The sequence below is a fragment of the Macaca nemestrina genome, chromosome 12, assembly GCF_043159975.1.
Source record: "Macaca nemestrina isolate mMacNem1 chromosome 12, mMacNem.hap1, whole genome shotgun sequence".
Lineage (NCBI taxonomy): Eukaryota > Metazoa > Chordata > Mammalia > Primates > Cercopithecidae > Macaca > Macaca nemestrina.
Genome location: NC_092136.1, coordinates 70816076 through 70832486, shown reverse-complemented (window position 1 = coordinate 70832486; position 16411 = coordinate 70816076). Strand labels below are relative to the sequence as shown.

General features: G+C 41.8%; 1 protein-coding gene across 4 annotated transcripts in view; it reads right to left on the bottom strand.

The window, feature by feature from the left end:
- Positions 1 to 16411, bottom strand: part of LOC105468934 (nucleoporin 98 and 96 precursor) — a 131326-nt gene that overhangs the window by 70021 nt on the left and 44894 nt on the right. For all 4 annotated transcript variants that reach the window (XM_071075207.1, XM_071075208.1, XM_071075209.1 and 1 more), the window contains exons 11-12: positions 15779 to 15871; positions 5745 to 5885 (exon numbers count right to left, since the gene is read on the bottom strand). In XM_071075207.1, the coding sequence (XP_070931308.1) occupies positions 5745 to 5885; positions 15779 to 15871 (234 nt within the window). The remainder of the gene's footprint in view (positions 1 to 5744; positions 5886 to 15778; positions 15872 to 16411) is intronic.

Sequence of the window (16411 nt, the reverse complement as noted above, 5' to 3'; positions counted from 1 at the left end):
TATAGGAAACTGACCTGTCTTAGTTGATCTCATCATTTAACAAATACAAATCACTCTACCTGGGTGTGCTCAAAAAAAAAAAAAAAAAAAAAAAAAAAAAAAAAAAAAAAAAAACCAAAAACTTCCTTTAACAAATCCAAACACAAGAAAGTATATGAGTATTTGTATGAATAAATACAAATTTTGTGTTAACTGTAGTATTTAAAGACACAGGTAAGAGAGTATCTTGATAGATTAGCTAAAACAAGAAAACAAACAAGCACTACTTAAGCAACTACTGGTATTGCATTCAAGCTTGGTCAAAATAATTTGAAAATTTTCCAAAGAACAAATTCTGAAAAAATTTCGAAAGAAAAGATTACAAAAAACTAAATCATAACCAAATGATTAAAGGGATTGGGAAAAGTATACAAACTAAGTCTTCTGATGAAACACAAGAATCTGATGATACTTTATCCAGAAAAATGCCAGTGGGTTACCACAAATAAATTATACTAGGGCGAGGCATGGTGGCTCACACCTATAATCCCAGCACTTTGGGAAGTTGAGGTGAGCAGATTACTTCAGGTCAGGAGTTCATGAATAGCCTCGCCAAATGGGATCTCTACTAAAAATACAAGAATTAGCCGGGCATGATGACGCGCACCTGTAATCCCAGCTACTCAGGAGGCTGAGATAGGAGAATTGCCTGAACCCGGAGGTGGAGGCTGCAGTGAGCCAAGATCGCGCCACTGCACTCCAGCCTGGGTGACAGAGTGAGACTACTCTAAGAAAGAAAGAAAGAAAGGAAGAAAGGAAGAAAGAAAGGAAGGAAGGAAGGAAGGAAAGGAAGGAAAGGAAGGAAAGGAAGGAAAGGAAGGAAAGGAAGGAAAGGAAAGGAAGGAAAGGAAGGAAAGGAAGGAAAGGAAGGAAAGGAAAGAAAGGAAGGAAAGGAAGGAAAGGAAGGAAAGGAAGGAAAGGAAGGAAAGGAAGGAAAGTAAGGAAAGAAAGAAAGAAAGAAAGAAAGAAAGAAAGAAAGAAAGAAAGAAAGAAAGAAAGAAAGAAAGAAAGAGAAAGAAAGGAAGAAAGAAAAAGAAAGGAAGGAAGGAAGGAAGGAAGGAAGGAAGGAAGGAAGGAAGGAAGGAAGGAAGGAAGGAAGGAAGGAATTATACTAGACTGGTTTTGCTTAGCTTTAAGAAATAACAGTAGAACCACTGGGTGGAAACTCTATGGAGGCAGGATTTGGTTTCTAAACAACCAGAACAGAACAGACTGTACCGCCTATAAGGAAGCCACCATACCTGAGGTTTTTTTAAGACAAGCTAGACTCACATAGTTCTAAAGTACTTTCAACTAAGATTCCGTGGTACAAAGATGTACATTCTAAAAGTAAATACATTTACCTTTAAATGGGCAGTAATGTTAAGACACACAACTTTAATACTAACTAAATTATTGCGTCAGGAACTTTGGAAAAAGAGATGGATCATTAAAAACTAGTCAGAAAGCTATATAAGTAAAAATGGCACTATTAACAATAATTTATACTACTTCCTTCTACTAAAACCAATGAAAAATGAGAAAAAATAAAATTAAAACGTAATTATTTTTTTGAGATGGAGTCTCGCTGTGTCACCCAGGCTGGAGTGCAGTGGCGCAATCTTGGCTCACTGCAACCTCCATCTCCCAGATAAGGCAATTCTCCTGCCTCGGCCTTGCAAGTAGCTGGGATTACAGGTGCCTGCCGCCACGCCAGGCTGATTTTTGTATTTTTAGTAGAGATGGGGTTTCACCATGTTGGCCAGTCTGGTCGAACTCCTGACCTCAGGTGATCCACCCGCCTTGGCCTCCCAAAGTGCTGGGATTACAGGCGTGAGGCACCGCGCCCAGCCTATTTTTAATGATAAAGCTAAGTATAAAGTTCGCACAGAGATCAATGAAAACTCGAAGTCACCTCTTCTCTCTCCAAAGACCTTATTAAAATCTATGGCTAAAAAATATTAAAATGTATATATATAAACCCATAATGACAGAAAATGGGAAGGTGGCAAATGAACACATGAGAAAATCTGACAAATTTCTAGGGGAAAGATGTGGACAGAGGACTGATCAAGCAGGATACAGAAACCTATAGTTTAGAGTACACTCAATAGCAATTACAGCTGACCCTTGAACAACACAAGTTTGAACTGTGTTGATCCACTTACGTGTGGATTTCCTCCTCTGCCATCCCTGAGAGAGCAAGACCAACCCGTTCCTCCCCCTCATGATTTTCTTAATAATATATTCTTTCTTTAGCTTACTTTATAGTAAGAATATAGTACGTACTACATATAATATACATAATGTGTATTAACTGTTTATGCTGTCAGTAAAGCCTGGGAATCAAAGATTATTTGCAAATTTTCAACTGTGTGGGGGTCAGCACCCCTAACCCTCATATTGTCCAAGGGTCTACCAGTATGATCAAATGATGCATATCTACCTTGGAGAATCCCAGATGTCTAGGGACTTGGGAATACCAGGTTTGATGAAATAAAATTGAAACCAGGAAGAGGAAAGAATTAATGGAAAGTCTAAGCCAGACGCGGTGGCTCACACCTGTAATCCCAGCAAATTGGGAGGCTGAGGCGAGAGGATTGCTGGAGGTCAGGAGTTCAAGACCAGCGTAGCCAATATGGTGAAACCCAATCTCTACTGAAAATACAAAGAATAGCCAGGTGTGGTGACATGGACCTGCAATCCCAGCTACTCAGGAGGCTGAGGAAACAGAATCAATTGAACCTGGGAGGCGAAGGTTACAGTGAGCCAAGATCGAGATCACACCACTACACTCCAGTCTGGGACAGAGAGCAAGACTCTGTCTCAAAAAAAAAAGATAAATGAAGTTTATATAGAAAACTACATATTGCCATCCTCCTAATCACTGGTGCTCAATACACAGGTCAAAGTATGCCTCTCTCTAAGTAAACACACAAAAAGGAGAAGGGCAACTACTGTGGTTACTGATACCATCCCAGAGCTAAGAATTTGACATTCTAACATTTAGAGGACCCTGTGTCTGATCATAGTTGGTTTCTAGATTACTCACTCTAAAGTAAAACCTACTGGTAAACGAGCCCTACTCACATACAAAAAGTTGCCAGTGAGCTTTTAAATATAAATACATATATATATATATATATATATATATTTTTTTTTTTTTTTTGTAGACAGTTTCACACTGTCGCCCAGGCTGGAGTGTAGTGGCATGATGTCAGCTTAGTGCAACTTCCGCCTCTCAGGTTCAAGTGATTCTCCCGCCTCAGCCTCCAGAGCAGCTGAGATTACATGCATGTGCCACCATGCCCAGCCAGTTTTTCTATTTGTGGTTGACATGGGGTTTTACCATGTTGGCCGGCTGGTCTCAAACGCTTGACCTCAAGCAATCCGCCTACCTCAGCCTCCCAAAGTGCTGGGATTACAGTCATGAGCCACCGTGTCCAGCCTATTTTTAATCTTAAATAGGAATGAAAAGGACTACCAAGCATTAAAGATTGGTGGCAGGCACCTGTAATCCCAGCTACTCAGGAAGCTGAGGCAGGAGAATTGCTTGAATCTGGGAGGCAGAGGTTGCAGTGAGCCGAGATTATACAACTGCACTCCAGCCTAGGGGACAGAGACTCTGTCTCCAAAAAAAAAAAAAGATAAGAAAACAAATAAGGGTAATAAAAGCAAAGGGAAGGGTACTAATATCCTCATTTGACAAAGAAGACTCAAGAAACACTAGCACCTTGTTGACAGAATAAGAAAAATATGTAAGTATGTAGCTTAAATTTGCAAAGGTGTCTCAAAACGTGACACATGTATCATGACAGTATGGGAGATAATTTAGTGGTACAGTAACAGCTATCTATTCTATTTATCTCAGTTGCTCTATTTATGCCAGATGACAACCAGTTTTTCACTTCCTGTAGAACGTCATTTTCTTTTCCTTTTTCTTTTTGTTGAGACGGACTCCCACTCTATCACGCAGGCTGGAATGTAGTGGCGCGATCTCGGCTCACTGCAACCTCCACCTCCCGGGTTCAAGCGATTCTCCTGTCTCAGCCTCCTGAGTATCTGGGATTACAGGCAGGCACCACCATGCCCGGTTGATTTTTGAATTTTTAGTAGATACGAGGTTTCACCATGTTGGCCAGGCTGGTCTCAAACTCCTGACCTCGTGATCCACCCGCCTCGGCCTCCCAAAGTGTTGGGATTACAGGCGTGAGCCACCGTGTCTGACCCATAATTTTCCTTAAAAAGCTATTTAAATTAAAAAGTAAGTTAGGCTGGGCGCGGTGGCTCAAGCCTGTAATCCCAGCATTTTGGGAGGCCGAGACGGGCGGATCACGAGGTCAGGAGATCGAGACCATCCTGGCTAACATGGTGAAACCCCGTCTCTACTAAAAAATACGAAAAAAAAAAACTAGCCGGGCGAGGTGGCAGGCGCCTGTGGTCCCAGCTACTCGGGAGGCTGAAGCAGGAGAATGGCATAAACCTGGGAGGCGGAGCTTGCAGTGAGCTGAGATCCGGCCACTGCACTCCAGCCCGGGCGACAGAGCAAGACTCCGTCTCAAAAAAAAAAAAAAAAAAAAAGTAAGTTAATTTCAGCCAGGCGCAGTGACTCATGCCTGTAATCCCAGCACTTTGGGAGGCCGAGGTGGGCAGATCACGAGGTCAGGAGATCGAGACCATCCTGGCTAACATGGTGAAATCCCGTCTCTATTAAAAATACAAAAAAATTAGCCGGGCATGGTGGTGGGCGCCTGTAGTCCCAGCTACTCAAGAGGCTGAGGCAGGAGAATGGCGTGAATCCAGGAGGTGGAGCTTGCAGTGAGCCAAGATCAAGCCACTGCATTCCAGCCTGGGCGACAGAGCAAAACTCCATCTCAAAAAAAAAAAGTAAGTTAATTTCCTTAAGTTCAAAATAAATAATAAAGTGGTAAGTGGACACTTCCAAAGTTCAGAAGGAGTATTCAAATGAATGAAGTATGAAAAACACCTCAGGCTGGGCGCGGTGGCTTACACCTGTAATCCTAGCACATTGGGAGGCCAAGGTGGGTGAATCACGAGGTCAGAAATTCGAGGCCAGCCTGGCCAACATGGTGAAACCCCATATCTGCTCAAGATACAAAAAAAAAAATTAGCTGGGCGTGGTGGTGTGCACCTGTAATCCCAGCTACTTGGGAAGCTGAGGCAGAAGAATCGCTTGAACCCAGGAGGTGGAGGTTGCAGTGAGCTGAAATCACGCCATTGCACTCCAGCTTGGGCAACAGTGCAAGATTCCTTTTCAAAAAAATAAAAGAAAGAAAAACACTTCAATAGATAAAACTAAATTTAGGAAATATAGTAAATTTAGTAAACATAATTATATTGGAAGAAGTAAATAAAGCAGAGGTGATACATGAGCTAAATTCTCATTTACCATAACAGGTTAAATTTACTTAGATTTAATAAACCAAAACACAGCAATATAAGCACATTTAGAGATATTAATTAAATTATATATCAGATGAATTAAAAAGAGCTAACAAAGTGGTTTCTTTGAGAGAGGAGGCCTAGGAGCAGGGAAAGCAGAGTAGGCCAGGATCTATTAATAAGCCCTTCTTTATTACACAATTGTTTAATGACATGCATGTATGTAATGCCTTGCTAGGAATGGGACGGGGTAGGATGGAAAATCAGGTCAGCAAGTATTAGCAAAAAATTAAGAAAAGCCTTCTAAAGTGACTGACACTTACCTACTGGGGCCTGGGGGGCTCCAAAGCCCAAAGTGGCTGTCGTAGTATTAAATCCAGGGGCCCCAAAGGCTCCTGTACCAAGAGGCCCTCCAATCTTAGGTTGGTTGTTCCCAAACAAAGATGCCTGTCCAGCACCAAGAGCTACGGAGACAAGAGGAAAGAAAAAAGCACCACAGAAGATCCTTTCAGTGTTGTGCCAGAGGTCAGTTACTTAAAAACACAATACATTTGGAAACTTCATAATGACCACTCATTTCAACAAAGGGGTAAATATGGTAAGTGCTACTTCAGGTCAAGCACTGGGTCAGTACGTTATACACATCACAGGTAAAATACTAAAATCTCTCTGTGCTTCAGTTTCCTCAACTATAACATGAAGTAACATATAGCTTAGACATTTATCCTAAAATTAAAATGAATAAACATTCATAAAGCATTTAGAAGAGATCAGGTACATACTACATGCTCATCAAAATTAGCTGGTATGTCTGATGTAGAAACTATTATTCCCATTTAACAGAGGAGAAAACTTAGGGTTTAGTAATTAGCACGATGCCACAATGTTATAAATGATAGAAATGGGGTTCAAACCCAGGTGTACTTGACAACCAGGCCTCTTAACTGCCTGCCACTCTACAGCAGAACAGATTTCCAAAGAATTTTAAAAAATTATTCTTAAAATTCAATACTTGCAAATCAAAATACTCAACACAATCATGTCATCTTTCTTAGAGACTGAACTATAGAAAAACTAAATCCAACATATTGTCTTTCACTAATACAATGTAACACTTTCAATTTTACCATCTCATGAAAACTGCTTTATCTAGACAAACTTGTTTTACAAAAAGCTCAGTATCTCCTGGTGAGGTTACTAAACAGACTCAAATTTCAGCACGAACCAGAGTGGCTGGACTAAGAACTCATTTTCATCAGAGGGAACCCATTGCAGAAACTTGTATTGCTGAATTTTGCTTAGGGAATCCTTGTTGTCAGCGGTGATTTTAGAAGTGTAAAATAGGGGAGAATATGGTGAATACAAGTTACTGGCATTATAAAAAAAAAAATCCATTCAATTTCCCAACATGTTTCCCCAAAATTATTGGCAATTTATAAGATTTAAGGTTCCTTTAAAAAAAAAAGAGAGAAAGAGACCGGATCTCATTATGTCACCCAGGCTGAGCCCTGGGCGCAAGTAATCCTCCCACCTCAGCCTCCAGAGTAGCTGGGACTACAGGCATGCATCACTAGGCATGGCTTCTGAAGTTCTTTTTAACATATCAACTGCACCTTGAAACAAGTATCATTTACCAGGAAAATCACTTTAAAGATATAATACTTGCAGGTCAAAAATATTGTATGGGAACTGCTTTGAGATCACAATCAAAAAAGAACAGGAAGTTTATACCAAGACAATGCACACAATATAAATCAGTAAGGATGACTACTGAACAAATTACTCTGACTGTCCAACCTCATTAAAAATAAGACAACAGGGCCGGGCGCAGTGCCTCACACCTGTAATCCCACACTTTGGGAGGCCGAGAAGGGTGGATCACCTGAAGTCAAGAGTTCAAGACCAGCCTGACCAACATGGAGAAACCCCGTCTCTACTAAAAATACAAAAATCAGCTGGGTGTGGCAGCGCATGCCTGTAATCCCAACTACTTGGGAGGCTGAGGCAGGAGAATCACTTGAACCCAGGAGGCGGAGGTTGTGGTGAGCTGAGATCACACCATTGCCCTCCAGCCTGGGCAACAAGAGTGAAACTTAGTCTCAAAAAAAAAAAAAAAAAAAAAAAAGACAACATTGTAGCAATAACAATATTAAAGTTCTAAACCATTAGTAATTAACATAAGCTCCAAGAAATACTAAAATTATATTTCTTCATGAAAGGAAATAGTTTACAGCACCAATTACAGAATTTTTTATTTTCTGGTAGTCTAATACCTCCTTGCCTCCAAACAAAACCTTAGGTAAAACTCAACTATATAAAATAGATGAAAAATTCTACTCTAAATGTGTATTGCCCTCACCTTTACAGCATCCCTGGATGATGACCGATGAATCAGTCTAAAATCACTGTACTGTATTTCAATAATCCACAGAAGAATAAAAAAAGGCACTGTGGGCCGGGCGCGGTGGCTCACGCCTGTAATCCTAGCACTTTGGGAAGCCAAGGAGGGCAGATCACCTAAGGTCAGGAGTTCGAGACCAGCTTGACAAACATGGAGAAACCCTGTCTCTACTAAAAATACAAAATTAGCTGGGTATGGCGGCACATGCCTATAATCCCATCTACTCAGGAAGGCTGAAGCAGGAGAATCGCTTGAACCCAGGAGGTGGAGGTTGCAGTGAGCCGAGATCACGCCATTGCACTCCAGCCTGGGCAACAAGAGCAAAACTCCATCTCAAAAAACAACAACAACAACAAAAAAAACAAGGCACTGTGAGGTTTGGGTTGTCTGTAAAGGAATTATCATAAAATGACTACTGACTATTGCAATTTATCAATGGAAAAACAGGTATGTTTATCCAGATTTGCCTTGTTTTATGCACAAACGGCTTTTTGTTTAATGAAAGAACAAATGGTCCAGAATATGAGAGACATTCTGAGTGCGATGTTGTGTGATATAATAAAGTTTTGGTAATTTGTCAAGATAGGAAAAATGTGCTATATTTATGATTAGCTGTAGCAGTTATAAAGAAGCTATACGGGGGGCAAAATGGTAATAGCGGCCTTAGAAACTCCACAGAAAATCAAGAAAAAATTGAAAATAGTTATTTTCCTTTTGAGACATTCCAAAATTGTTAGAATTTATTAAATTGATCTGAGGCATCTATTAGCACCAGAAAGATTTTTCTATGTGTCTCTTAGTATTACAATCAACCTTACTATATGTAGCCATTACTTCAAGGAAAATCTGTAGAACGAAGGTTTACTATTATTAATAAGTAACCAAGGCAATGGTGTGCAATTGATAGTGCTAATGATAGTTAATATCACTATAAAACAAGAAATGATTATGTCCATGAATTAATGGATGTTTCTTAGTCTGAACACATAGTGCAGGAGAAAATCACATGCCAAGGGACAGTATAAAACCTTTTATACTAAGATTGGTTTCTTAAATCTAAGTACACAAAAAAATCTTATGTATCTGAACATTTAACATTTGTATATCACAACTAATCATTAAGTACCCAAATGCCCATGTTACAGGAGGCTTCAGTTTGAATCTCCATCACTGAAAATAAGAAGTTGCAGAGAAACAGCCATTTAGCTAATGCCTCCCAAAAATACAGCTGAAAGCTACAGCGCTAGTCTACCTGTTAAACAATGAAATGCAGAGTTCAGGAATGTGGGTGTTTGTTAAACCATGAAATGCAGAGTTCAGGAATGTGGGTGTTTATATGCAAGTCTCAGGAAATGTTCCTCTCAAACCCAAGGGCCTGCTTCAGCAGATGTGATAATTAGGGAATTGCAACAGTGTGTGTGCCTGGTGACTCACAATTCTCATTTCCCTACATGATACACTGCTGCTAAGGTTGTGGGTGTAAAATTCTTAATTGATTGTATCCATCTTTTAGTTTATAGGAGAGGCATGTATAAGGAATATACAACAGCGACACAAATGCAGTTTGTTTGTTGTGAGAGAGAACTGTCGGAGGAAAACAGAGTATATTAAAATAAAATGTTAGGATATTACATTATTGTGGAATAAGAGACAAAAGCATCAGAAAAGGAGTTACAAAGTCTTGGAATATGGGGGAAGACATTGCTAATAAAAACCTACAAGAGGCCGGGCGCGGTGGCTCAAGCCTGTAATCCCAGCACTTTGGGAGGCCGAGACGGGCGGATCACAAGGTCAGGAGATCGAGACCATCCTGGCTAACATGGTGAAACCCCGTCTCTACTAAAAATACAAAAAACTAGCCGGGCGAGGTGGCGGGCGCCTGTAGTCCCAGCTACTCCGGAGGCTGAGGCAGGAGAATGGCGTGAACCCGGGAGGCGGAGCTTGCAGTGAGCTGAGACCCGGCCACTGTACTCCAGCCTGGGCGACAGAGCGAGACTCCGTCTCAAAAAAAAAAAAAAAAAACCTACAAGATTCAGGAGCCAAAGAGAAAGTAATTCTGATCACATAAAAATAAAACTTGTGGCTGGGTGCAGTGGCTCATGACTGTAATCCCAGTACTCTGGGAGGCTGAAGCAGGGGTATCACGAGGTCAAGAGTTCCAGACTAGCCTGGCCAAAATGGTGAAACTCCATTTCTACTAAAAATACAAAAATTAGGGCTGAGGTAGAAGAATTGCTTGAACCCGGGAGGCAGAGGTTGCAGTGAGCCGAGATCACGCCACTGCACTCCAGCCTAGGCAAGAGCAAGAGTCCATCTTGGAAAAAAATAAAATAAAACTTGCGGTGGGCAGGGGGGGAGGGATAGCATTAGGAGATACACCTAATGTAAACGACAAGTTAATGGGTGCAGCACACCAACATGGCACATGTATACATATATAACAAACCTGCACATTGTGCACATGTAACCATAATTAAAAAAAAAAAAAAAAAAAAATCACAAAACAACTTGTGGCCCAGTGCAGTGGCTCAAACCTCTAAACCCAGCACTCTGGGAGGCTGAGACAGGTGGATCACCTGAGGTCAGTAGTTCAAGACTAGCCTGGCCAACATGGTGAAATTCCGTCTCTACTAAAATTACAAAAAATATTTAAAAAAAAGAAAAGCCTTCGTTAATTTGAATTTGAGCAAAAAAGAAAAGAAAAGCCTTCCTTAATTTGCCCGTACCAAAGCTATTTTTTCCTACAGGGTTGGAAGAAAACATGTGATTTCAAATGATACATTCTGCATATGTTTAGGGATCACACGGTACAACGAAATGAGAGCTTTTAAGTTTTAATTTCTTGCAAAATTTATGTGGCAGAAGTTGGATAAGTTGAAAAGCTCAAATGAAATTCTTTCTGGGGTATAATGGGGAATTTTCATTAAAAAAAAAAACACCTATTATATAACCAAAAAGAGTTATATCCATGATACGCAAAGTATCCTTAAAAATAAATTAAGAGGCCAGGCACGGTGGCTCACGCCTGTAATCCCAGCACTTTGGGAGGCCGAGGCTGGTGGATCACTTGAGGCCAGGAGTTCGAGACCAGCCTGACCAACATGGTGAAACTTCATCTCTAACTAAAAAAATACAAAATGAGCCGGGTGCAGTGGCGCATGCCTATAATCCCAGCTACTTAGGAGGCCGAGGCAGGAGAATCACTTGAACCTGGGAGGCGGAGGTTGCTGTGAACTGAGATCACACCACTGTACTCCAGCCTGGGCAACGAGAGAAACTCAGTCTCAAAATAAATAAATAAATAAATAAACAAACAAATAAATAAATAAAATGTAAATTAACAAGAATCTCAAGTTAGTAGTAGGTGCAGAAAAAAAGAAACAGTAATCCAACACTTTGAACAGAGAACTGACTCAAATGGTAAATAAAAAAACAAAGATATTCACCTTTGCCAGAAATCAGTGAAGTACAAATTGGAATTCACCAATTTCTACTATCATGTATGCAAAGACAAAAAAGCCCAACAATATGGAAAATACAGAAACATGGACATTTTATATAATGTGAGCAACACAAACTGGTATTATTTTTGAAAGGCAAATTAGTAAATCCAACCAAAATCTGAAATATGCATATCTTCCAACACTGCAATTCCAAGTTGATGTAGCAATCCTACAATAAACTAACACATGGAAAATTATGTAACAAAAAATCTTCACTGAGGGCTTTGCCAACATTATCAAATAACTCAAATGTCCATCAATAGATGAAATGTTAAATAAGTAAAGGTATATGTATGATGTGTGTAAATTGTGTGTATTTAATGGAATACTAAAAAATTTTGGGGGGAATGAGAACAAAGTCTCATTCCCATCAACCTGTGTGGAGAGCAGTGGAATGATCACTGCTCACTGCAGTCTCGACTTCCAAAGCTCAGGTGATTCTCCCACCTCAGCCTCCCGAGTAGCACGGACTACAGGCACAAGCCACCAAGCCCAGCTAACTTTTTGCATTTTTAGTACAGACAGGGTCTCCCTATGTTACCCAAGCAATCCGCCCACCTCAGTCTCCCCAAGACCTGGGATTACAAGCATGAGCCACCTCATCCAGCTCTAAATAGGGTTTTTAAAAATGAGATTGATCTGTATGTATTGACCAAAAGAAAAACTGGTATTATGTGAAATGAAAATACAAGTCACAGAACACTATGTAAGACAGTGCTTTCAAACATTTTCGACTACAGCACATGCTATGAAAAACACCGAGATCCAAAACACATAAACACAAACACAACTGAAACAAAGTTTCATAAAAGAATATTAACCTTAATATTTCAAATGATTTTTTTTTTTTTTTTTTGAGACGGAGTCTCGCTCTGTCGCCCAGCCTGGAGTGCAGTGGCCGGATCTTGGCTGCAAGCTCCGCCTCCCGGGTTTACGCCATTCTCCTGCCTCAGCCTCCCGAGTAACTGGGACTACAGATGCTCGCCACCTCACCCGGCTATTTTTTTGTATTTTTTTTTTTACTAGAGACGAGGTTTCACCGGGTTAGCCAGGATGGTCTCGATCTCCTGACCTCGTGATCCGCCCATCTTGGCCTCCCAAAGTGCTGGGATTACAGGCTTGAGCCACCGCGCCCGGCCGATTTTTTTTTTTTTTTTTTAAAGACAGAGTCTCATTCTGTTACCCAGGCTGGGGTACAGTGGTACGATTATAACCCACTGCAGCATCTACCTCCCAGGCTCAAGTGATCCTCCCACAGCATATCTCATTCAGCTGCTTGAGTAGCTAGGAGTACAGGCACATGTCACCATGCATATCTATTTTATTTATTTATTTATTTATATAGTATCTTACTATGTCGCTCAAGATGATGTTAAACTCCTGACCTCAAGCAATCCTGCCTAGGACTCCCAAAGTGCTGGGATTACAAGCATAACCCATTAGGCCCAGCCTACTGATTTTTAATTCTACTTCATTTTCTTAAAATGCTGATTGCAGGCAACTATATTAATTATAACCAACTAATGCATCTCAGCCTTTGGCTTAAAAGTCACTCATACAGGGTATAGTTTCCATTTAAAAATATAATCCTAGGCTGGGCACGGTGGCTCACACCCGTAATCCTAACACTTTGGGAGGCCAAGGCAGGGGGATCACCTGAGGTCGGGAGTTTGAGACCAGCCTGACCAACATGGAGAAACCCCGTTTCTACTAAAAATACAAAATTAGCTGGGCATGGGGGCGCATGCCTGTAATCCCAGCTACTCGGGAGGCTGAGGCAGGAGAATCGCTTGAACCCGGGAGGCGGAGGTTGTGGTGAGCCAAGATTGCACCACTGCACTGCAGCCTGGGGAACAAGAGCGAAACTCCAACTCAAAAAACAAACAAGAATATAATCCTAACCCCTAAATATAAGATACATATGTATAGACATGTGTGTGTGTGTAAACATGTCCGAAAAATGCATAGAAAGGAGTCTGACAAGATACATGCCCAACAAACCTCATCACTTCACAGTTGAAAAAGACGGGGCTTTTCATGAAACTTCTGAATTGTTAAAAACTTTTTACCAGCACTTACATCTTTTATCTTAAGCAGGGAGCATTGACTCATGCCTGTATTCCCAGCACTTTAAGAGCTCAAGGCAGGAGGATGGCTTCAGCCCAGGGGTTCGAGACCAGACTGGGCAAAACAGGCCAACCTCATCTCTCCAAAATATTAAAAAATTAGCCGAGCATGGTGGCTTGCATCTGTTGTCCCAATTACTAGGGAGGCTGAGGTGGCAGGATGGTTTGAGCCCGGGAGGTAGATGCTGCAGTGAGCTGTGATCATGCCAATGCACTCCAGCCTGGGCAACAGAGCAAGAACCTGTTTCAAAACAAAACACCTTTTATCTTAAAAAGAAAACTGAAGGCTGGGCGCAGTGGCTCATGCCTGTAATCCCAGCACTGAAGGAGGCTGAAGCAGGAGGATCACGAACTCAGGAGTTCAAGACCAGCCTGGCCGGCCGGGCGCGGTGGCTCAAGCCTGTAATCCCAGCACTTTGGGAGGCCGAGACGGGCGGATCACGAGGTCAGGAGATCGAGACCATCCTGGTTAACACGGTGAAACCCGTCTCTACTAAAAAATACAAAAAACTAGCTGGGCGAGGTGGCGGGCGCCTGTAGTCCCAGCTACTCGGGAGGCTGAGGCAGGAGAATGGCGTGAACCCGGGAGGCGGAGCTTGCAGTGAGCTGAGATCCGGCCACTGCACTCCAGCCTGGGTGACAGAGCGAGACTCCGTCTCAAAAAAAAAAAAAAAAAAAAAAAAAAAAAGACCAGCCTGGCCAACACAGTGAAACCCTGTCCCTACTAAAAACACAAAAATTAGCTGGGCGTGGTGGCGTGCAACAGTAGTCCCAGCTATTTGGGAGGTGGAGGTTGCAGTGAGCCGGGATTACGCTACTGCACTCCAGCCTGCGGGACGGAGCAAGACTCCATGTGACAAAAAAAAAAAAAAGGAAAATTGAAAAAATAAAAAATAAAAACCACAAAAGCAGCTCATAGTATAAAATGAGGTTCCATTAAGAAGGAAATGACAGCCAGGCACAGTGGCTTGCACCTGTAATCCCAGCACTTTGGAGGCCGAGGAGGGAGGACCACCTGAGGTCAGGAGTTCAAGAGCAGCCTGACCAACATAGTGAAACTCCATCTCTACTAAAACTACAATGATTTGCGAAGCATGGTGGTGTACACCTGTAATCCCAGCTACTAGGAAGGCTGAGGGAGGAGAATTGCTTCAACCTGGGAGGCGGAGATTGCAGTGAGCTGCGACTGCACCACTGCACTCCAGCCTGAACTACAGAGCAAGACTCCGTCTCCAAAACAAAAAACAAACAACAAACAAACAAAAAAGAAGGAAATGGGCCGGGCGCAGTGGCTCAAGCCTGTAATCCCAGCACTTTGGGAGGCCGAGATGGGCGGATCACGAGGTCAGGAGATCGAGACCATCCTGGCTAACATGGTGAAACCCCGTCTCTACTAAGAAATACAAAAAATAGCCGGGCGAGGTGGCAGCGCCTGTAGTCCCAGCTACTCGGGAGGCTGAGGCCGGAGAATGGCGTGAACCCGGGAGGCGGAGCTTGCAGTGAGCTGAGATCCGGCCACTGCACTCCAGCCTGGGCTACAGAGCGAGACTCCGTCTCAAAAAAAAAAAAAAAAGAAGGAAATGACAGATGAATGCTCAGATGATAGAAGGGAAAAAAACAGATTAACTGGACAGTGGAAGCAGAGACTATGGAAATGGTTTAACACTAACTGACCACACCTGCAGGCAAATGAACTGAAAAAGTAGGCTAAACTCTGTTTAAACAACCTCGTTTTACTGTACATGCGAAAACATTTTATATCTTATGACCATCATCGCCCTCCAACTGTTTAAAACCAACTAGGCAGGTAGAAGGGTTGGTATCTTCAAAGGCACTGAAAAATAGTTGTTAACAGTAGGAATCAGTGAAAAGGGGTGACAATGGTCTATATGACAATCAAACTAAATGAAATTCTCCTTGCAAAGGAGAATTACATCAGCATGTGCTCTTAATGCTCTGCCTTTCTATTAGGGCTTACTTTGATAAACAGTTTAAGGCCTCAAATCCCTGTTACAAAAGTAACATGGGGAAAATGAAAGTTAATGTCCTCATGACAATTCTCATATTAAACACTAACAATCTCAAATAGACCAGGACTATCAGAGGATACTTTGTAGAAAAGGGAGCATACAGCTTCTAAGACAAATGTGCCAATATTTTAAAGCCTGGTAAAGCATAACTGCTGGGAATGTTTTATAAACCCAACTAGAAAAATGAAAAGGTAGACTTCTTAATTCCACTAATATAATCAAATAGATCTCTCATGTTCCAGAAACTAGAAAGTCAAGTTGTGTCACTTCCTAGATCTCATGGTAAGAGTTTCTTACCTGTTCCAAATCCTGCACCAAGCCCAGTTCCAAGAGTCCCAGGTGCTGGTTTACTTCCAAAAATACTATTCCCACTGGTATTTGTGCCAAAACCTAGGAAAACAAAAGAATGAGTGGACTGTACTTTTAATATAACTCTCAATTTCCTCTATAAGGGTGTTTAACACAAAGCAGTCTGACTCTAAGTTGTGAACCTTTCAGTTAATATTTAGGACTCCTAACTTGTAGGATAACTTTAAAAAAACATTTTCACATATGCTAACAAGTCTTCATATTTACTTAATTACATTTCAGCCTTGAAATATCAATTCAGAGGCCAGGCGTGGTGGCTCACGCCTGCAATCCCCCACTACTTTGGGAGGCCGAGGCAGAAGGATCACCTGAAGTAAGGAGTTCAAGAGGAGCCTGGCCAACATGGTGAAACCCCGTCTCTACAAAAATACAAAAAAAATTGGCCAGGCATGATGGTGGGTGCCTGTAATCCCAGCTACTCAGGAGGCTGACGTGGGAAAATCGTTTGAACCCAGGAGAGAGAGGTTGCAGTGAGCCTAGATCGCGCCACTGCACTCCAGCCTGGGCGACAGAGCAGGACTCTGTCTCAAAAACAAATAAAAATAAGTAAATAAAATAAAG